This window comes from Melanostigma gelatinosum, assembly GCF_949748355.1.
Source record: "Melanostigma gelatinosum genome assembly, chromosome: 8".
Lineage (NCBI taxonomy): Eukaryota > Metazoa > Chordata > Actinopteri > Perciformes > Zoarcidae > Melanostigma > Melanostigma gelatinosum.
The window spans coordinates 19,977,515-20,001,290 of record NC_136641.1 but is presented as its reverse complement, the minus strand read 5'-3'; the positions used below and the strand labels follow the sequence as shown (position 1 = coordinate 20,001,290).

The window sequence follows — 23,776 nt, the reverse complement described above, 5'->3', positions numbered from 1 at the left end:
TTCATTTAACCGTGGCCATAATCGTTCCCTAACCAACTGGTTATTACTGTAACCATGATGACAAACGTCAGCTAACCTTAACCAAGTCGTTATTGTAACCCAAACCATGATCTATTCCTACCCTAACCCGGTCGACTTTGTTCCTAAAACTAACCAAACTTTAACCTAAAAATGTAGTTTTTTTGCAACAAGGACTTGTAATGATTTTAGGAGGCATTGACAAATGATGTGGGCCTGCCGGAAGAGATGTCAGAGGGCAATTACATTCATCATAGTTATTTCCAGGACTTGTGCTACTACATGGCCAGCGCTTTAAATGGCAAAGCCACCAGGTCACCTCAAAAGGCGTTTTTTACTGTCACTTAAAGAGGATTCGCGCTGGATGTGCCCAGAAGTTATTGCATCTCTCTTGTGTTGCATTGAGACACAGTGAAGGTGAAACGGAGCGGCAAAGCCGCCTTCTTCGTCTTCGTCTTCGTCTTCTGCTGCTGTGATTGTCGGGGCTCTGTGTCTGGCCACTAGACTGTGAAATTAATTATTCCTTTGAAGCCACTGGTTTCTGAAAATGGGAGTCTGGCCAGAAGAGAAACCGACAGTGTCTGGTCTGTCAGTCGGACTCTTGGCTGTTTTGGTTTCCAAAACACTCGAGTGCCACTCGAGCTGAGCATTAGACGGATTTTCCCAATGAATCGAGAAGTTGTCCCCTTCTCGCACCTTAGTGGAAACAATAGAAAGGGAAAATGACATAGAGAAAAGTGCATTCAGCCAGCACGTGGACACAGAGAGAGAGAGATGGTTATATATAGTTTTTCTCCAAGGCAACTGAGAATAATAAAGTGGGGGTAGAAGAGAGAGCCAAGAGCTGAACCTGCACTCTCCTTTCCCTGCTCCTCACATTGAGTCTTTTTACAAGAGCCTTTCTGCCCCCTCTCACATAACAAGTTCCCTCCTTTTATTTAAAGATTAGTTTGCAGAGTTGTGAATGAGGCAGAAGGTGAGTTTATGTGCTACCTATTTTCTGAAGTATGTCTTTACAGTTGTGTTTATGTGACCTTTTTGTGGCACAGGGGGAAGGTAGTGTCGGACAAAGCATGTCTGTCAGGAGACTATGTAAGGCACATGTGTCAAACTCAAGGCCCGCGGGCCGAATCCGGCCCGCCACGTCATTTTATGTGGCCAGCGACTCCGCCAGCAAAAAATAAATACAAATTAAAAAAAAGATTTTTTTTTTTTTGGAAAAATAATTTTAAGTTGGACTTGAAAATAAAAGTATCCCCATGGTCGGAATTATGAGATAGAAAGTTGAAATTATGAGATAGCATGTTGTCTGTGTACCGACATTAAAACTATCATAACAGGTGGACAGGAGAGGCAACAGCCCGAAAAGCGGTTTTCCAACGATTGAAAAAGATCGACAAATAATCCCAAAATGTCCACGAAGAGAAAAATTGATGCAGAGGGAAGAAAATGTAACGGAAGATGGGAAAGCGAATACATGTTTGTGCTTCAAGGAGAACAACGGGTCTGTCTTCTGTGTTATGAGGCGTGTCGGTGATGAAGGATATAATTCACGACGTCGGCATTTTGACACCAAACACGGAGCTAAATTTAGCCTCCAAGAAAAACATCAAACTGTCCAAGAATTAAAAGGCAGACTGCAATCACAGCAGAATATATTTACACAGCTACAGCCCAGTGCATGCTGAAGGTATGTGAGCAGAGCTCCAACCAGATACAGACTTTTACAAATGTCAGTTTGTGAAGAAACACCATCGCAGACCGAGTTCATGAACTAGCAACAATCTAACAACACAGCAGCTAAGAGACGAGCAGGTACTTGTGTTTCTAATGAACTGTTGATGAAAGCACAGACAACACGGAGACATCATCTATCCATGTTCATCAGACCTGACTCTCAGTGAGCAGCTCTTGGATGTAGCTGCCATGCAGGACGACGACAGGGAGGAACATTAGTGATGCAGAGAGGTGACACAAACAGCTTTGAACAAAGTTAATGTCATAACTTGTGTTTGATATTTGTCTTTGTTATTTTCTTTAATAGTTTGATCTTTGATAGAGTCATGTGGGTTTCTTAACCCTCAATTAAAATGATTTATGTTATAGTAACAGAAATGTGTTTAAATATCATTTTTCATTTATATAACTGCATGTACAATATTTTTACACTTAAATAAACAATAATCAAATGCAGAGAGTTATTTGACAATATGTCAGGAGAAGTTAGTTTTACAGTCTTACAGTTACAACCGGCCCTTTGAGGGCGACCGTGATGCTGATGTGGCCCAGAGTGGAAATGAGTTTGACACCCCTGATGTAAGGAGATTAGGGAAAGACTTGTAGCCCAGTGTGGACTGGGATAGACAGACAGACAGACAGACAGACAGACAGATTGAGGGGGATGGGTTGACAGCAAAAGTATTTTTTACCTATTAGCAATATAGCAATTCAAACTATAATGTAATCTGATGTCTAATAATGGTTCTCACATTATTTTAAAGATTTGATATGCTTAAACATATTTTTTCTCTTCAAATGTACTGAATTGTAAAATGCAACTAAGTGGATGCGAGCTAAGGCTGCATCCATACTGATGCGTTTTCCTTTAAAACGGGGGGTTTAAAGGAAAACGATCAAACAACAAAACAAGCTGTAAAGCTTTTGTTCCCTTCTTTTGTTTTGTCATTCATTTGGAGTTGTGTGTCTGGCTGCCGAATGAATTTAAGTCCAATATTCACTCTACTTGGATCTGTCCAAGAGGGGGATATATCCCAAGATGCACCATTCCGAATATTTTTGGATGCTTTTAGTACTTCAGAGGTTTGACGAAGTGAGAGGGTGAGTCATGAAAGTTTGGGCATTTCCAGACTATGTAAAATGTGTGAGCAGTGCAATTGTTTCTGACGGCTTATTTCACATTTGGCTCAATCTTTTGGCTGTTGCTCAAGAGTTAAAACACGCATTGCCTGTATCCATCTTTAAACAGTTGGGGGCAATGTTATGGCAACCCTGATTCAACTCAATCTGTTGCTTATTCCCCTCCAGCGCTCACTGCATTTGCTGCACACGTGAGAGGCACATTTTTTTAGAAAGATTGGGAACAGAAATATAACTGTTGTACACTCCACCCACTCAACAGGTTTAGAAGGAATTTTTACTCTGAAAATTAAATAAAAAACATTTTTATATTTCACTTTTAGAAGGTTTTTTTTTTTTTTCTTCAAAGTCCTACGAATACTCTCTTTGATATGCCGTTTGCTTAGCAGCAGGACAAAGAGCAGACACAAACACAGACAGACAGCAATAGGATCTTAGGCCGGTCCTGCAATGCTTTTCAACCATTTAATTCCCAGACAGGCCGGCCTTTGGTCTCCCACTGCCATAGATCAGCTCCTGGTGGGGCTGCGTCTCTTCTAGTCACAGCATGACTGGACTGAATGAGTTCACCTGCACCATAATTTACTGAAATCACACCAGGTGTCACCGTATGTGCTTGTGCTGCCGTAGCTCAGCGCCGTCACCACATAACGCAACAGCTATCAAAAGGTTACGAGAAGGCTTTTTGGCCTGGCACAAGTGCTTCCAAGAGGGCTTACTGGTGTCTTTGACTACTTTGCTGTGGGCTTCTGCAAGTCACTGTGATTTAATATCAGCCTGCAGGTGTCCAACTGGAAGATGACGTCCAATCCAGACTCTGTTCTTGGCTGGGTTGGTTGGATTCATTTCAGATTATGTTGGTTAGCGTTCAATGCTAGTCTGAGCTTGCTCCCTGGATCTAGACTCCCAGAGACGGGCTTATTATCCCTGATCGCTTGCCCCCCCCCCCTCCTCCTCCTCTTTGCTCCTTCATTTCCCTCCCTCCTTCCCTCAGCTTTAACAAAACGGGACCAGACAAGACTAGCCGAAAAGGTGTGGGTCGCCTTGGCAACGGGTCCCCTCCCTGCCCAAACAGCTGGAGGCACAAGGATAATGTGAAGAGTGTCGGGGTTTGACAGACACAGGAAGAATGAAAATAAGTTTCTCTCTGAAAGTGAATTTCCACCCACCTGTTTTTATGCACATTTTCAATAAAAAAAAAAAAATAAATAAAAAACCTGATTGGAAATGGCAGAAATTCTGGGAAAAAATTTGCAACTTTGTAAGAAAGTTTTGGACTCGAAGATTGAAAAGTAGATGTATCGATTTAAAAAAAATCTATTGCAGCAGCAAATTGCAACAGACGAAAAACATCAGATCCTTTTATACTGATAAAAGTAAGCATGCTCAAAGTAATACATGAAACATAAATGCCATATTTAAATCCTTTTTTTCTACCGTTTTAAATTTAAATTTTCTTTCAATGTCATCTCTCATTTTCTTTCTGGAAACTTTCCTTCCTCGGGCCTCACCCTTCCCCACATTGTGATTTTGGTTGGCTTTCATTCTCTTTCTTTTCCTCCATTTTGGCCCATTCAGTCACATATGAGTAAGTTTTTTACGGGAAGTTATTCAGTTAGTCAGACAAGCACTGACGCACCCGTGGCATATACCAATCACCTTATTACTAGTGGTTGAATCATTCTACCTTTTAGCTGTTCTCCTTTAATAATTGTCGAGTTGGATTTTCTTTTCACTTGACACCAGATTTTGCTGTCTTACGAAAACAGACACACTGGCTTGACTCACTTAACCCGGCTTTCCTTTCCACTGACCTGCTTGGCTGAAAATCTCACCTAACTGACACTGACAAGGACCTGCTAAGGCTGCTAGGTAAACACTCCTATTGGGCTGGATGCCCACTTTCTGTATGTGTCAAGGGGCTGATGGGTACAGGGTATTAGGTGGCTTCCCAACCTGTCTGATTGTAGTCCATCCTTCAGCCTGCAGGGATTGACTTCTCCTGCAAGGTGGGAGCAGTCGGTCACTCAGCATGTACGGACTGTCGTTCAAAACCGCTGTATTCATGCTCTTAGTTTACCTGCCTCTCCTTTTCATCTGTCTTGAAGTTCATTTGAGGAATATGTTCTGTTTTCTTTCTTAGTCTTTTTCTCTCTGTGCAACATTTCATTCCCCGCTTCTCATTCGCAGACATGCTCGTTCACACACAGCAGCAGCTCGGTTTACATATTTTCTGCTGCTGGACTGACTAAACATTGTGGGTTCATTATTTTGTGTACTACAACAACTTCATACACAATTATTCTGCAAAGGAAGCAGCTGTAGAATCAAATCATGGAATCGTTAGAGTTTTACGTTTATACTGTCAAAAATGTAAGCTAACGCCCGCTTTGCGAACGTTCTAGCTAACTCACTTTTGTAATGTTGAATGTGGTTGTTCGCTGTGTAAATATCTAATGTTAGCAAAATAAAATATAAATACATTGGGCTGTGCCCAGTCACCCACTTGAGAGACAGGAAGTGTGGACCATTTCACACTAGCAGCTTGAAATATGTCATGTCTTTTAAAGAGTAACTTTGGCACTGGGGTTAACGGTAACGTTAGCATGCTAACATACTCACAGTGACAAAGTTGCAAGAGCGACTTTGCCACACACAGAACGATGCCTTAAAAGGATGTTGGATGCACGCGCCAGATTCAGTCAGTGTGTTGTGGTTTAGTTGGCTGAGGGGCTATGCAGTGTACCAGGCTTTAATGGGACCTGTAAAGCTGAAATGCATTCAAAAGATATTACCAGGAAAAGTGATCCCAGGCAACTTCTTCTGTGTGAGTGTTTCATTTGGTGGAAAAAGTCATGCTGGATCAGACTTACTGGCCCTCTCTTGCATTCTAACACATTATTCTTGATTTACTGTTAATCACCTTTCTGATGGGGTCCAATTTTCACATGATTGACCAGTTTGAGAAACAATTGCCTCTGCCAAGGAGTTTCTACAGAAGTACCGGTAGTTAGACCTCTCCCTCCATATGTGCCGTAACCAGCTTTGTGACTATGACTAGTGTGAGTTTACAGTATGTTGTCATCACCCATTCATGAGACATCGTGTAAATAATTTCACTACATGGGGAATGTATGACTTGATTGGCAGTCGTGAAGGATACGCTTTTGTATTGAGTGCGAGCGGGCTTCGTTGTACTATACACGTCAGCCGATGATAACTTTCTTTTTTTATGTAGCACATCATGCTTATCCTGTAAAAGACAGAAATATCATCCTTGTGTTTAGTCATCGATAATCCCATGTTTATATATAAATTTCTCCCCAGTGGAGTAACACTGTTATGATGTTGATCCGTCTCACTCCAGCAGGCTACAACAGGCTAGCAGCGCCCTCTTGTATAGACGCACACAAACCACATCAGCTGTGAACCAATCACAGAAGCTGTACTTTTCCGTTTCAACACCACCAGCTGATTAATAATAAATGAATTGATAAATTAAGTTCACTCTTAAAGCGAGACTACCTAACTTTTAATTCCCAACTTACAAATCCAACGTTGAATCAATTAGCATCAAAATGTACCATGATTATATTCAATACATTTAGTGTTTTTTTGCGACTGCAGCGTGACTTGGTCTGGTTTTTGGTCTCTTTAGCTTCCAAATACTCACCTTTGTCTTTCTGCTGTTAGGTGTTTTGTTACACAAAGTCGTGTCATCAATTGTTCAAATGAAATATCAGGCTTTAAAGCAACTGACTGAAGAGACTTGTCATTGATCCTCTAATTGCCACAGTAGCTGCTGTTCAGCAAATGCTACATTGTTGCGTATATTTTTAAAAAAAGAACGCATTCTATTTTCCTTTGTTGTAAGATGCCTCACTGATTTTCAAGATCAAATGCTGACACCCCCAAAAAATGATGTATGGTAATGCCACTGACAAGTGGAGGATGTCTATCAGGGTGAGTGAAAAGGAAGTCTGTCAATAACGGACACACTGGACACTGACTTATGTGTCTCCATACGCTCAATGTTCTGTCAGAAAAGCACAAACACTAGTAAGGGAGGTACCCCAGTGATGCTAGTTCAACCCCCCAGGAACATCCCAGTCAGGAGGCAGCATCGCGGCAGACAGGGGAATAACAGGAAGAGGGTACCTGACTGATGTTCCAATGGAAACGGCCTTGTATTGGCCGACCAATATAGCCAGGATTCAAAGACTTAAGAGAAGGCCCCCAGTGAGGAGATGGATTGAGAAAACAACCCCCCCCCCCCCTAAATCCCTCGCATGTGAAGAGTCTTCCCATGGCAAAGCCCACTAATTGTTGGTTTGCTCAGAGTGTTTTGAGAACGTAAACAGCCGCCGCTTAATGAAATGCTGTGAGAACAGCGGTCTGCACTGCTTAGTTGGAGAGGCGATAATAAGCTTTTTAAAATCTCCAATTCAGAACGTGTTATTATGGCCGTGGAAGCGTGTTCTCTAAATCACTCCTAACTGAAGCCAGCCACGAAACCGTGGAACTTCCAGCGGCATCATCACGGGTGAAATATTTGGCTTTAATCCTTTCTCTCTTTTTTTTGTGCTTTTTTTTCCCTCTCACCAACTTGCTCATCCTTGTTATCTTCACGCTCACCTTTCCCTTTGTTTTCCCTCCCTTATTTTAACTGCTGCCCTGAAGACGTGAAAGAATTCGGAGCTTACGGTTGTTGAGGGTAATGCCAAGGTCAGGCATCAAGGATCTGTTTCAGCCCCCCAACAATGGCAGTGCCAGTGGGGTCTAATCCTTGAAGATAATTGCATTGCTGCTGTCCACTCTTTTTGTTTTTTAAATATAGCCTCCCCCAATTGGGTTGGGACATTAAAACCTACCCCCCCCCCCCTCTCTCTTCCTCCAAACATGTGTCCCCCAGCCTCAGGGGCTTGAATTGTTTTTGTGAGCTAGCTAATTGCGGGGGATTTAAACACAGTTCATCTTGGATTAACCCGAATGACAAAAGAACAGAGAGTCGTGGGCTTAGTGTCCGCGGTCAGCGCAGCAGGCTGTAACAGAACATTAGACTATAAATCATACTTGCTCTTGCGCCACACTCCTACACAACACTGTACTCTCCCACACACACACACCGCCCCACACAAGGACTGCATCTAATGATTATTTTGATTTATGGGCCGATTACAGAAAAACAGCAAATCCTCACATTTCAGAATGGTTTGCTTCAGGGGTATTTCAGCGATTGAGTATTACTCATTTGACTCATGGATTTAGGAGAAACGGATGAAACAAAAGGAATGATCAGATGCCGAGATATGACTTTCAGTCGCAAGATTTACAAACACTGTATCCTCCTTTTCCCATAGACGATACTCAATAGCGTCTCTTCATTAGACCTTTCTAGCGTGGCAAACACAGATGTCTTCAATCAACAAGTAATGTCCTTAAATTGCTTGTTTTATCCACTTAAGCGTTGCAGCTTTAAACATGGGCCTTCTGTGATAAAAGTTAAGTCTCCAAACATCAGCCTCGGGTCATTACGGTTATCTCCAAGTGAGATAACCCTAATGACATCACTGTGACGTCGAGGTTATTTTTCTCAGATGTGACAAAAGCTCCCCGAGGGCCCCAGAAGACATTGCGCAACTGTTTTCATCAGCCGAGGAGCGCTATAACAAGGCAAGGCAAGGCAAGGCAAGTTTATTTGTATAGCACATTTCAACAACAAGGTAATTCAAAGTGCTTCACATAAAACCATTAAAAGCATCAAAACATAAGGCAAAAGAAAAGGAGATTTAAAAACAATTAAAGAAACGGTGTAAGAAATAAAATTCAGTCGTAAAAAGTAAAGGAGATTTAAAACATACATTGAAACAATAATTGATGTCTCCCTGAGACATTACGCTGCACGCAATCAACCATACACTGCCGCAATTCTGCAATTACTCGCACACAAACCACGTCTGGAAAAGATCTCTGCCGATCTGCGTTTTATAGTGTACGCCTTGCACGAACTCGGTCCCGGAGGAAATGGCGATATATTGTGCAGTCCTTTCAGTTAACTTTCACACACACAACACTTGTGGATTTACCTTTTTGGAAATTACTCGAGGATTAATACATTTTCAAATTCATTAATAGACTGATCAATTTATCAATTTATTGTGTCATCACTACACCACATCAAAAGCATTTCTTTCAAAATGGAAAATCCGGCCGTTTTTCTTATTATTCCTCATTTGATTTTAAAATATAAATATAAAAACTAACCTGTTTTTGCTTCTTTTTTCTTTTCATTTTGAAACTGATCTGGACCAAACTGAAGGTAAACTGAGTGTGGTTATGTAAGTTCATGTGTTCTAATGGTGCTGGTTGTGTTTGGGAACATTTACTTCTCACTCCTGGTTAGAACTTTTGAAGAAACTCAGCTGGTTCAACCTTTCGGTAACCTCGGGGTCACAGTGAAACACTAAATCAGGCAGGATAGTTTATAACCGACATGAATGAGAAACAAATGGACTGCTGCTCATGGAGTTTGGTTTACACCCCGATCAGCTGAAACACAGATGGGAAACTTAAATTGTCAAGAGAGAAGGGCTCGGTTTCAGTGGGATTTTACATGAGTCAGCCAGGATGTGTGTGTGAGAGCTTGTGGGAGTGTGATTGAGCAGATAGGCGTGGTTGAATGATTTTCTGCGCGTGTGTGTGTGTATATTTGTGTGCCTTCCCATTAGACTGCTGTAGTAAACAGAGTGAGCCTCTCAGCTCAGCCACGTTCCTTTCGATCCCGCCGTCTGTCTCTCGTTCCGCTGTTTTTAACCCCGAAGATCAGGATTATTTTGAAACTCACTGAGACGCACACACACTCATCTGAGGGACTACAGAGCAAGTTCGTTCCAGGTTAGGACTAAAACTTTCACCACCTGCTGTCTGTCTGTTGGAGATATTGATCGGCTCTTCTGCTGAAAGTCAAAGGGGTTGTCTTTCCTAGGAAGTGGAGTTCTCGATGGTAGGTAAACGCTATGTAAACAACAAGCTTTTCTCTTGGGAGTCTTTGTGTGACGGCACTGTGATTAAATAATATATGCAGTGCTGAGAGTGTGTTGCAGGAGGAAACATTAGCATGTGTTGTTGTAATGTTCATTCATTCTCTGTAAAAGCAAAGGATAGTCCTATTTCAGTTCAGCTAACGATTTTATATAACAGTGAAAAATGCTGTTTTAAAGAATTTAAGATGACTTCATCAAATGTCTTGTTTTGTTCAACAAACTCTAAGATATTTGTGATACTTGTAAGACAAGGAAAAGCAGCAAATTCTCTCATTTATGAAGTTGTCAAGCATTTAAAAAAGAAAACAAAACGACAAATGATTAATTCCTCGTCAGAATCGATGGCTATTGTTCTTTTGTTTGTCTTTTTCTATCTGTTTGAGGCTGTGATGGTAGCACACACTCACATCTGTGCAGACCAGCACTTTTAATCTGCTTTTCCTCCTTTGTCTGCATAGTGTACATCTGCTTCTTATATCAACAGACCAGTCGTACCCCCTGGCACCCACCAGAGTTCTCCCCTTTCCTTATACTTTGTATCAGATTGGAAGTGGTTTACAGAAATCAATTCTAAATTCACTTGGAATTACCCAGTTCCCCCCTCTCTTCCTCCTTTTTTGGTCTTGTTCACCGCCCTCGTGCCTATCTCTCTCTTCTGCCCTGAAGCTATGGATAGGAAGGCTGGTTGCATCACAGTCCAGCCAAGATTGCCTGAGACAGCAGTCGGTACACTTGAATTTGTTAGAGCAGAAAGAGACCGGCTGCTGGTGAGTTGGTGCTTTTCCACTGTAATCGTATCGATCAACCTGAACTGAACGCTGTGTTTAATTCTACAGCGTTAACGGGATTTAGTGTTTGGCAACTTGAGTGGGTTTTTCCCCCTCAGTGACGACACCGTGACGGTAGCGTGTGTCATGTAAATATTTGATTCTGCTGCGGGGGTTGGGGTCAGATGTGTTTTTAGCTTAAATGTAATCAAAGAAAAATGAACTTTTGCTTTACAACCCTTCTAAAAATAACATATAAAGAAATGGAGAAATGATTTCCTGTTGCCAGTAATTGTTGCAGTTTAGTTTTATGCTTGAATTCAGTTCAGAAACTACCATTTCCAGTTCATTGATTATGAAAATGAGTTGTGGAAGATGAAGAGGTAATATTGTTCATGGGTAAACACTGGCTGCATGTTCAAACATACTTTTCACTGGAATTCATAGTCTACTTCACCAGTTACAGTATCTCCTGCGAACATGTTTGTTCCTGAGTTTGCTGCTGTTGTCAGTGTGACAATGATGGCCCCATTTCTTCTCAATGTCTATATTGTGTAATCTGGGAAAAACCTTTTCTTCATGTGTCACTGTGCGGATAATGATAGCGTTATGAAATGTTGTGTACAGTTACTGTCTATCTATCTACTGTCCAATAACAAAGAAAATGAGTCACACAACCTGCTCTAAAGTCTTATGTAGCCTACTGATGCATGTTTTTAAGGTTAATACCAGTTTATCACAATTCCATCTCAACTTGGATTTGCTGTTGGTAATAGCAACATTTGACACCCCGAGTTTATAATGAGATCTGGGAAAGGTTCATCGCAGTTTAAAGACCAGCTACACGATTCAACTTACAGCGTATTTACTCACGCAGTCTTCTTGTGACGCTTTATTACCACCATGACAGTTGCACTCACTAAAGTTATTGAGATATACTGACTGAAATGTTGGCCATTTGATAAACCCCTTCCCCCGAATAGTGATTGTCCAATCATGGCTTAGCAACTGTAGTAAATAGATGCTGATTTTTGTTTGTAGCCTTCATGTGTACATCCAGACTCCTTTCCCAGTTTCTTATTTAAAAAAAGTTTGCTGGAAACAATAAAAAGTCAGCGACAGACCGAGTTTCCAGCCAACCCACTTTGGCAGCGTTGATGAACTCTTGCGTGACGGTCGTCATTAAGAAATAAGGGTCCTGCTTGTGTTTACCTTTTGTGGGCAATCAAAGTCCCATTGTTTCAAAAATGGCGACTCATTTTGACTGGTAAATCTGTCGCTGTCATTGTAGACTACACATAAGCCATGCCAGGAAAGCAATGTTTCCAGGTCCAAGCAAACATTGGAGTTGTAACGTAACTTGGTAAACATAGAAATTATACTTTAAAGTGTGAGCTACATGTTGTGGAATGTACAGTATTCCTTATGGGGAACATTATATACACCTGCTGTCCTTATTGTATGTTCACTTGCAGTTATTGGCTTTGAATGACATCACCCCCTGTTAAACATGCTTAACACGTGTTTGGGTAACACCTCCTCAGAGGATGAAACGCGACAAGTGCCTCTGTTTGAGTGAATCCGTTATGTGTGCGAAGGCGTCGGGACTGTGCAGTACCAGAATGAGTCGGTTTAATAGGGAACAGGCATGCAGTGAAGCAGGCAGTCGTGTTGTATAACGGCCACTGTAAAAAAAGAAATAGAGAGAAAAAAGGCCCTGGCTCTCCTCCTCCGCCTCCTCGCCCGGCCAGAGGACAGATGGCGGCAGAAGAAAGCGAGCGAGCGGCGGCTCTCTCTCCCCCGTCGCTCCTCAACAGATGCACCGTTTATTTATTAAAAAATAAATCAGACCGGGGGCCAGGCCTGCCCAGGCTCCCCCTTTGATCGCCCAGTAGCCTTACTGGGCGCTGTTTTCAATCCCACCTCCTTGGGCCACGGCTAATGGCAACTCTGTATACTGTTTAGGAAAGCAGGCCCTCTGCAGCACACGTAGGGGGGGCGGGGGCCCTATGGGGTTGTGTGCTCCGCTACCAAGCGCACAATGAGATTTGGCTCTTAAGAAAAAAGGTAGCGGAAAAGTAACATGAAGCAGAGTTTGACCTGGCTCGGTCTCTGTCGGCTCAGCTTGAAGGAAAGCACGCTCACTCTGCAGGCATTTTACATTTCCTTCTTTCACAATCAATCATGCTTAATGCAGTCGCAGGTATCGGATTGTTTGGTGCAGTTAAGAACGAATAAATGTTGTAGATATCTTCTAGAAACACCACGTTGTCATCCTCAAAATAAGAGTTATGGATTTTGAGGGATCCGTTTAAAAACATTTCATTCTGACTTTTCTTTTCAGGTTTTGATCTATTTTTCCAAAGGAAAGTAAATGAAGGTGGGATTACAGCAAAAAGAGCTTGAGAAATATTTAGCTTTATTTGCATTAGACGCCAGTGTAGTCTCTCTGCACTCTGTACTGTATTGATGTATGCACGGGTCAGAGGTCGGCATTCGTGTGTTTGTGTGTGAAAAGGAGACAGTGGTTGTCTTTCAGTCGCAGACTATGAACCACTGATGATGTGTATTCGTGTCTGACTTTTGGGCTACCTTTTTAGTTTGGTGTTGTAGAATGGTATGAGTTGGTCTGACCAAAGTCTGTCTGGATGTTTTTGACTGACTTCACTGCATTCAGACTATTTGAACAAGACTGTGCATGACTCTGCCTCGTCTGGTGCTAGCCAATTATTTGCGGGCATAGCTGTGTTTATTGAGATGCGTTTGTTTTTCTTTAAGAGAGAGAGAGAAAATGAAAAGACCAGCGTGGATTTTGAAAGAAAGAAAAAAAACATGTTGACTCGAAGCTGCCCCCTGACCGATTCCTCCAGCCCCTCATGACTGATGAGGAGCGGCGCTAATGCTAACATAACTTACCGCTGAGGAGAATCTCAACCAGTTGCCAAATCAGCGATGACTTTCGTTTCAGGACAGGACCTTTAAAGCCGTCTTTTCTGTGGGAGTGATGGTGGTACGCATTAGAGTTGGCCCGTGTAATTAAACACAGTGTACCTGGATGTCACCCTCAGTCTCAACATAGACTGAAGTGCACCGAGACCTGTCGGTGTCGGACAGAAGGTTGGCCCAAACAATACGGTTTGAGCTCATCTCAACCAAACAATTGGTCTCCATTGTCCCCAATATGAAGCACTGATCACGCTGTTGTGCTTCATGTTGATTCAGGTTTGCTTTGATTTCATGTTTTCTATAGTGTGTGTGTGTGCGCGTACAGGGGTGGATAATGGCTGTTTTGAACAGTGACAGAGAATTGAGTTTGCTCTCTGGGTGTTGGCACCACTGTGACAAACCCAGCCCCACCCCCCCTCACAGTCATACAGTCAATCGGATCGATGCCCAGATTTGTTAAATTTTGCTTTGCAGACGGCTAAACAGGCTGCAATGTCATCATTTAAATTAACGTGCACTGAAAGTGCTTGTTTTTATCCCTGACAGGCTCATATTGGTGTAATACATGTCTGACAACATGATGAAAAGCCTACAAAATATAATTTTTTTTCTGAAGTTGGAAAAAGATAGATTTTTGTTATTGTGGTGGTATAAATGTAATGTATGCTTCTAGACCAGCCCGTTAATGAATACAGTGAGTACAGTTAAACACAATGAATAGAAAAAAAAGAAGCTGTGCAGCATTCAAATGTTGATTTAGAATTTGAATGACACTTTGGAGCTTCAGAGTATTGGGCACAGCCCTACTTCCAGTAAAGCATGAATCTCACTTTTTGTGAGCTTTACTAAGGGAACCATCCGGGGCTAACTCCTACACATTGGAAGATGGTCCCAGATGGGACCACACTAGGCCAAAGTTTGTGAGTGAAAAGAAACCTCAGACCATGAGTGAACTGTTTGTTTTTTGTCGTTCAATAAAACAAACGGAGTGGTTCCTCTTCCGCACGGAAAACAATCTAGCTGACTGCATCATGTCAATATCTGGAGGATCATTTCATCTCTGGTATTTGGAACAAAAGTTGAGGTGTAAAATGACAAAGGATACAGCTGTTATTTTTAAGTATTCCATATTTTGTGCTTCTCATCTCTTTTTCAGGTTGTTAATAAAACCTGTAGTGTTTATCGCTTCTCGGCCAGCAAACAGCGATACATACATCTATTTTTTTTAAGTTTAAGTAACTTGCAGTTGTTGAAAACAAATCTAGGGATTCATATTTACCTAAAATGCTGTTGAACTCCAACCCGCTTTACGCGACAAGGAAACAAGGAAAGCCAATTGTCTCTCTGAATATACACCACGACACTTGGCTGTGAGAGAAACTGTGGCCTGCGGCTCGCATATCCTCTTTCTGCTCTTCAAACACACACGCATGCACACGGTGATGCGTGCTATTACGTAAGTGCTAGGTGTGCTCTGGCAGCACAAGTTGTTCCGGAGGGGGGGGGGCTGAGTGCGGGGGGGGGGGGGGGCACTGTGAGGGACACTGTGAGGTTGCAGACAGACGGGGAGGATGGAGTCACCCTCTGCTCTTCAAAGCAGCGTCCTGTATCACATTGAGTCAGATCTGCAATCTGGGTTTGAATGTCTCTCCAGTTGTATAATTCCAATGCGTCAGATAATTCCACACACCAGGACTGATTACCCACAGATTTTCCTGCTCCCAGCGAGGATTTGGCAAGCCGTCCAAACATATTAAAAATTGTTCTCGGGATGCAAAATTGTGACGGTGGTGAGGATGTCGCAGCCAAATTGAACTGCCAGGCAGTTGCTCTAAAACCCCTCGTGTACCATCCATAATTATAAATCATGTTTAAGACATTTGAATAGAACTGTATCCCAGTTTAATGTCTTTAGCATCAGCTGTGTGAAGTTAAGTCAGTGTTGCAGCAAGTGTTTTAAAGTGTGTTGCCGTCATATGTTGCGTGCCAGCGTTGGAAGGGATTAAGTGTTAAAGTAATAATCCTGATTCACCTCGGAAGACTCCAGTCGTCTTCTTCCAAACACGAGCAGCTTTCGTACAGCTGAGCGACTGGTGTGCGGTTCATGGCTGACACAGCCTTGGAGCGGGCATGCCTGCGTTTGAAAGTCCATGGATGAGTCTTTGTGTGTGTGTGTGTGTGTGTGTGTGTGTGTTTGCAGGATGTGTGGAAACAAGGGGGCATAAGCAGGTGCCACGTGGCGTTTGATGGGCTGAGCCAAAACGAAGGACTGCCGAGTGGTTGGTGTGTGTGTGTGTGTGTGTTCTCAGCTGTTGAGGAGGGGGATGCAGGTGTGTGTGTGTGTGTGTGTGTGTGTGTGTGTGTGTGTGTGTAAGCAGTGTTTCATCTACAGTCACTCATGCTCACCCCCTGAACCTCCCCTCTAATCCAGCCAGATCTGCGTGCAGTCATGTGAGTGGGGGGTATACACACACGCGACTCACATGACACATTTCTCTCGCATACACTCACGGTAGCGAGGCACGCATGGCCTCTTGTCAGCTGTCCCGCACGGTCACATTCTCTTACAGTCAGCTTTACTCACACACGTCCTCCTCCGCTTTGATATGTCGGGAAAGCTGACTCTAGATCCAGAAACGGACGCACAATGAAAGTTAGGTCATCCTCGTACCTGAAGTATCAAATCATCCCTCTCATTCTGAGGAATGTTGAGCATTGCAAAACTCCAGATTTGCACATATCCTGAGCTGAAGCAGTTATTTTTGGGGGTTTATGTCTTCAAGTATCTGTCATGAATGTAAGATTGCAAGTTTTCTTTGAGCCTTTTCTTAATGCACTCGTTTGTCTTGGCTAAAGCGTCAGATATTTTCAGCGGCTTTAGTTGCAGCAGGAATGTGAACGCCCCAGCTTGATAGTGAGGAAGGCCTACCCATCGGAGCTATTGTCTAAATATGGCGTCTGAGTTGCTCGTGTTTCTCTGGCCCGGCCGTCTGGCTCCACACCTCCACGGAAAACATACCACCCCTGTGCGATGGGACATTTGACTCTGCTGCACGAAAATGTGCGTGCCATGCTCTGACTTCAGAGAGGCGTGAGCCGCTGATGTTGTAACAGATTTCTTTGACTTGTTTGCCTCTGCCAGGAAGCTGCCTCAGTCAGAGGTGAGGCACTTCCCTCCTCTGTACCTGCAAGTAGTTGAACGTCACCGACTGCAACGATTGAGAAACGACCTGGATTTTACGCAAGTCGCCATTATGCTCTTTTACCAGAGTCACTACACAGTGAGCACAAGACTGAACAGGACCTCACTTCATTTACACAAAGAACAACACTCCACTTGTTCCAGACTGAATATATCGCAACAAATATTGATGAATTGTCATGACATTTTTTTGTACGCCGCTGTGCCAAAGTACAGTCTGTCTACAGCCAACAGACGGGAGTGAATATGAGTAAAGCTGCTGGACCCGGTAACGTCCCTGGTCGTGTACTGAGAACAGAACTAATGTCATCGCCACCAGCCACCAACGTCCCATCTATTTTATATTGCTGTGAAAACTGAATCGTATAAGATTTCATTTGAACACATCATGACAATGTAGTAATTTAGCTTTGCCCAATACTCAGTTCTTTGTAGCAAAGCCTAAACGCATCATAATGTAACTTGAGTTTAACCTCCACATGCACACCCCTATATGGAGCTGAGGTGGAGCAAGTGGAACAGTTTTAAGTTCCTTTTGAATCAGCATCACAAACAACCTGACATGGCCCATCATCACACATCTCCATCCCAGTGAAGAAAGCTCATAAACGGCTGTATTTCTTAAGGAAACTTAAGAAGACAAATGTCACTGAGTCGAGCAATAGAAAGCATGCTTCCTGGAGTACTTTTGTTAAGGAGGGCAACTGGAACTAATCACATTACTTAATTACAAGTTCATAAATCTGGTCATTATTTCTATCATCCATTTTTATTTGGTCCGACTACTCGTATTTCTTACCATGTCGCTCTAAGCTGTAGAGGTGCCACCGTGTGTTCACATCTCAGAAATTACTTTAGCAGGTACAACATTATCGTAACTGTTAGAATTGAGCCGTAACAATTAGAATTAGTACTTTAAGTTGTAGTGAACGGGAATTATCCTTGTGCTTCCTGGATGAGAGCTTTTCGCGTTCACCACAGTCAACCATTCTTTGAGCCTCGCTGACTCTTGCCTCTCTGCCTCTTTTCTATTTTAAACCTCTTCCTGGTTGGGGGGCTCTGCCTGGGTAGAGTGACCCTGGGTGCACGACAGGAAGGGAGGAGTCTGTGCTGCTGGTGGCAGAGGAAGAGAATGGAGGGAGAGAGTGGGGGGGGAAAAGAGGAGAAGACCCTGGCTTGTGGCGCTCATAGCGAAGGACCGTCAGATGGCTTTGACAGAGCACAGGCACCAATAAGGATGCAAGATTAGGGGGGCTTTGTACTTCTAAAAACGTTCTGGATGGAGCTTCTTTTCCTTCCTTCCTGCCTTGGCGTTATATCTTTCGTGTGACTCCTCACCCTCCCATAACTTTATCCCTCCCTCCCCCCCTTCTGTCCTGCTCCAGCCCTGCGACCTGTTCCTTAAAATCTGAGATTATACCTGGCTGGACATTGAGAGGAGTGGATTAATAAAGCAGCTCGTGGCTTGACTGGGGGGCACGCTGCAGTGTGATTTAGCAGGCCAACGAGGTGGCTACTTGGATGTTTATTTGGGTCCTGGGTGCCTTCTGGCATGGATATGGAGCCGGATTGCAGGAGTGGGGGAGACTCCTGCTCTAGTCTGCAGAATATGACGGTAGAGTACCAGGAGTGGGGACAGAGTCAAAATCTGTGTAGCTCGATTCTACTTACAATCTGTTATGCACAGCGAGGGTGTGTATGGCAGCGAATCTGCAACAATATAGTTCCTCCAGACGGGCTTTTATGACAGTGTTTTGTCAGCGCATGGCGTCTACCTCCTGCATATTAATAGTTGTTGTGTTGACATGAAAGCTAGACTCCCTTGCTTGCGCTCAACCCCCTGTTGTGCACATATTTACACACACACACACACACACACACGCATGCACAGACACACTGCTCCTCCTGAGTACATGAAAACAATGGCAGGAAGTACATTAGCGGGACTTCCATTGTATCTCCCCATACGTCCTCGCTTCCTGAGCAGCCGAGTGTGGGTGATGCCGATGGGTGACACGGGGAGGACTGATGAGATGCAGAAGAGCCCATTGGTGCTCTCGAGGTGCGGGAGAACAGCGGGGTTAGGGTGGGTGTGGGATCTGTCTGGGCCGAGACGGAGAGATCTTTAATCCGGCAGCCTTCTGCTGCCTCGGCTCCGGAGCTTTTGGAGCTCTGCGGCCTGGAAGTCTCCCAGAAACCGACCTGTGGTCAGTTTTAGTGTTTCACCGCTCGGGATACAATTTGGGATTATGTGAGGGTAAGCTGTTCCCAGATCAGCACAAAAGGTGAAAGACTAACTTTAAGTCGATTAGTTGTCATCCCACAGAGGGGGACAGATGGTGAGAAGCTGGGAGTGACCAAACCTCAGGAATGCCCAGAGCAGCCGCTGTGCTCATTTAATCGTTGCAGAAACAATAGTCAGGCAGGGAGATATTTATTCTTAATGCGTGTGACTGTTGTACCATTCACCTTGAGCCAGTCTTTTGCAATGTTTTTGTGTTTCAATGCAGGGACCTTGTGTACTTGGCAGTTATGTGACCTGACTTTCTCTTGTCCTCTTTTCCCCTCCGTTTCTGCTTTTATAGGTTTGCCACCACCCAGACTGCCAAGACCTGAATAACAAAAGCCCCCTTCACCTGTGTGAGTCATGTGACTCACGCAGCCATTCAGAGAACTCCGACAACATGCACTTTGACCGGCACCCCCGATTTGACTTGCAGCCTCAAGGTGGACTTTCTTTATTTGTTAATCCTGCTCTTACAGTGATTGTTACACCCATTGCCTCATCAAAGTGGCAAACGCAAAACATGCCATCAATTTATTGTCCTTTCCCACATGTTTTAACTTTTACGATTTGTGTAATCATCAATGCATGTCTGAAAACACAGACGTATCAAAACCGTGACAAATAAAATAAAAACTATCTACGTGGCGAGATACCACTAGAGGCAGGAGAGAAAACCTGACACTATATAATTTGGGTGAACCAGCCCTTTAAAGGTTGCCGTAGTTGTGATCCAACAGAGGAAATAACTGCTGTCGTTTTTTTTTACCCTCTAGCCTCCATCCTGGCTCGAAACGTGTCCACGCGCTCCTGTCCCCCGCGCACCAGCCCCCCCTCCGACCTGGAGGAAGAGGATGAGGGGAGCAGTGGCCGAGGGTCGGTAACCTTTCCGTTATCACCGTGCGAGTGTTCATGTATTCCTGCATGTATTCCTGCCAGTGGAACTCGTTTTCTTTGCTCACTGGAGGACAAATTACAGCCATTAAATGTGTGTCTCCTGACAGTCACTTTAAACATTGTCTCACATGTTGGGTACGATAATGTGTGTGTCACTGTTTTGCAGGGAGCGTAAAACAGGGGGGATGAAGTTGGTGAAAAAGAAGACACGGAGACGACACACTGACGTAAGTAATCACGCCGACACATGGAACACAAAAAACGTCTCTCCAGGAAACCACTACTCAGTTATTTGGAGGAGCACTTTTCATAAATGGTGTCGCAGCCACCATTACCCTCTGAAATGCTGATAACAGAATGGTATCTCCCAGGCTGCTCTGTGCCTGAGTCAGGCAGTGTAGTGCGTAGGAGCCCCCCTGTGGATCTCCTGAGAGCACATGTGCAGCGCGAGCCCGGGGGCGGACCAGCAGCGCTGCAGCCCCACCTGTGTAAACTAACAGTGTGTCTGTTCCCTCTGCAGGACCCCAGTAAGGAGTGCTTCAGCCTTAAGTTTGACCTCAACGTGGACATAAACACAGAAATCGTACCTGCAATGAAAAAGAAAACTCTGAGGTGAGAGGGGAAGAGGAGTGGCCACGTAAAATGTATTGCACGGGTTTGATGTGAAGCGTAACTAACGGCCTCTTCTTTCCCCGTGCTACCAGAGAGGTTCTAGGTCCAGTGTTTGAGAGGAATGGCATCGAGCTGTCCCGGGTCGACTTGTTCCTGGATCAGTCCAACACACCGCTGTCCCTCAACTTTGAGGCCTACCGTTTTGGAGGACACTACCTCAAAGTCAAAGGTAAAAACACAGCACATGTCCCACATGCAGCATATTTTTATACGACGCTATTTATATGATGCTACTCATTGCTGAGCTATGCTCTGTTGCTTATTGTGTGTTTTGTTGCTGATCCTGTGTTGATGTAAGTTGACCTTGAGTTCCGTTAAAATAGAATTTAAATGAATTAAGTACTTTTCAAATGCAATACAGTGCATGGCCGAAGTGCAAAATGTTTGTGATAATACCATAAATATCCCCCATTGTCTTTGTCCTGTCTTTGTGTTTGATCTTGAGGCAACCTATTTATTGAAGTCATGAATCCATCAGTGACACGTAATGGTTCAACTATAAGTGAAGTGTTATGTGTTGGTGAGAGGTTTTCTTCAAGCTAAAATACGCCCACAAACAAAAGATGGACACTTTTCTTTGGTTCTTTTTTCTTTTGCTCTGTTGTTTGTTTGTTTTTTAAAAGTGTTTACTGTGAATTTTCACAAACTAAAACCGATTTCCTTGAAAATGACTAACAACGCTGCTGGTATTAGATGAGTCATGTTGGCTCTACTTCTATCATAGTTCTCATTCAGTTGTTGAACGTTTGTAAAAGATCTGTGGGCAAACGATCTCCCCATAAACTGGTCAAACACATTACGACAGGTTTCACTTTGTTCATAGAAGGTCGGTAGCCTTTCAGTCGTGTACTTTGGTGTTATTTCGACGTCACGCCATTCTTATCCGTGTGCCTTTTAACAATGACTGAGCAGGGCAGATGGCGGACGCCGGTTTCCTCTCACACCCTTGTTTCTGACTAGGAGGAAAAAGGAGTGGACTGTATCCGTAGAAGTTATCAGCACTACAAGGGGGAAAGAAATGTCACTGCTCTACTCAATCTTTTTCCAGATGTGTGATGAAGACTCCCATGAATCTAACACTATTAACATCTTAGCAGCATGAGCACTCTGGCAGCTTTCTTTCCCATGATGCCTCTGTGGAAACTGGGAACGGTGCCTCTGTTCTGCGATCGCTGCAGTTACACTCGCTGCAGTTACCGGATCAAAGGACCATTCAAGCCTCCCATAAAAGAGCTCCTATTCCATGACTAATTGCTATTCTTTTGAAATTGTCACCCTCCCAACGAGCAGCTCTTGACCGCAATCTGGAGTTACATGTAGCCTGAGACACAGAGGTCCACAGCTGTCTCGGCTCTGGGTTGGAGGGTTAAGAGGTTTTCATTAAATCGACGAATGAGAATCTAGATTTGTCTGCACCTTGAATCACATCACTTCAGTTTAACAAACATGAAAGTGGCTATATTAAGTTTTTATGTCAAACCAATTATCACCTGACTCTGCACTTCCCCTCGGCTACAGGATGCGATTGATGGCGTTTCAGCTCATTATCATCAGTTATTTAGTTTTTCAGCCTTCAACTTTCATGTTTTTGTTCACTCGTAGTGCTCGCAGAGCATTGTTTTCTAAGAAAAGATTGTTAAGGAATATACCATCTCCAGAAAGTAAGAGCATACAGACAAAGCTGGCGACTATCTAATGAACACAGTGTAGCATTAAGCAGCTAAAGATATTTCCCTCAGGAGTTGGTAGAGACCAAAAACAGAGCTGAAAGAGAGTTAATATTGGACTTTAATTTCATCAGGTGGCCAGAAACATACCTCAGAATGAATAATAATGTTGCTCTATATTTGCAGGGAGGAAATATAGTCAACAGTTTGCAATATCTATATTAATTTTGTGTCAACAACTTGTTTCTGCTGCCCTCAAGTGTCCAAAACCCCCCCATTATATTACAGGTTTAATGAAAGTCAACCTTTGTCCTGCTTTGGTTGGTGTTATCCCCTCTACGTTGTTTATTAGAGCCTGTTTCAGGATTTAACTTAAAGAAAAAATGGCAAAATCAATGCCTTGGATGTGGTGCTCAGTTGAAAATTACTCAAAAAAACGAAAAGAAAACAATTTGTGCATGGTGATAAATCATACAGATCATAAATAAATAATGATTTCAGCATGTTTTACAGGTTTCCCTTTCCTAGACTGCTCAACTTCCTTGTGTTTTTGTTTTTTATTATTTTAAATCCAGCACGGCTAGGTGATGAGCTGAAGGTGGAGCAGGGTGTGAAGGACTTGCGGTCGCTTAGTCTGCCCAACATGAAGCCGTCCGGAGGTCAGAGCCCCTACATCCTCACGCCAGGCAGCGAGAGGGCGGAGCATGGGTCTCTGGGACGCAAAGAAACCGTGGATCTGTTGGTGAGTTGCATCTGGCCGAACAGGATTGCAGTAGATGTTTCATGTGACGCTCCAGCTCCTAAGTGTGTCTCAGACTCATCAAACCAAAAATACATCACCACTTTAAACCAAACACGCACACACACCCAGTGACTTGCACTGTTTTGCCACACCCTTTACTCTTTTCCCTAACTTAACATCCTCTCCCTTCTTCCTTCAGTCCCATGATGCTTTGGGCCAGTATCTCATGGTAATCCCACCATGACCTCATCGTATTGTATTACCTTCATCTGCCCAGCAGAACCCTGGGAATGTATTTTTGGATTTCCGTTTCACTCTTCTGCCAGCCGCGTGTGCCTTTTGTGTGCACACTCGTCGTGTATGTGCATGCCTGCTCGTTACTGCTGACTGAAGCCGTGAGTTAGGGCTGGGCAATATATCGGTAATATATCGATATCGAGTGTATATATATACGAGATATCTTCTTCGATTCTGGATATCGTAATATGGCATACGGGTTGTGTTTTCCTGTGATGTTACCAGGCGGCTCCAGCTGTTCTATTATTTGTCTTTACCCGCTTAGTCAGTCTATCCACATTACTGATGATCATTTATCAAAAATCTCATTGTGTGAATATTTTGTGAAAGCACAAATGGTCATCTCTACGTCACAATATTAACT

General features: G+C 43.5%; 1 protein-coding gene across 2 annotated transcripts in view; it reads left to right on the top strand.

Moving 5' to 3' along the window:
• plekhg5b (pleckstrin homology domain containing, family G (with RhoGef domain) member 5b) overlaps positions 1-23,776 on the top strand; it is a gene marked incomplete at both ends in the record, with an annotated part of 51,644 nt that overhangs the window by 8,490 nt on the left and 19,378 nt on the right. For both annotated transcript variants that reach the window (XM_079273258.1, XM_079273259.1), the window contains 6 exons: positions 19,439-19,580; positions 19,914-20,013; positions 20,201-20,261; positions 20,555-20,646; positions 20,739-20,875; positions 22,949-23,115. In XM_079273258.1, coding sequence (XP_079129384.1) covers positions 19,439-19,580; positions 19,914-20,013; positions 20,201-20,261; positions 20,555-20,646; positions 20,739-20,875; positions 22,949-23,115 — 699 coding nt within the window. The remainder of the gene's footprint in view (positions 1-19,438; positions 19,581-19,913; positions 20,014-20,200; positions 20,262-20,554; positions 20,647-20,738; positions 20,876-22,948; positions 23,116-23,776) is intronic.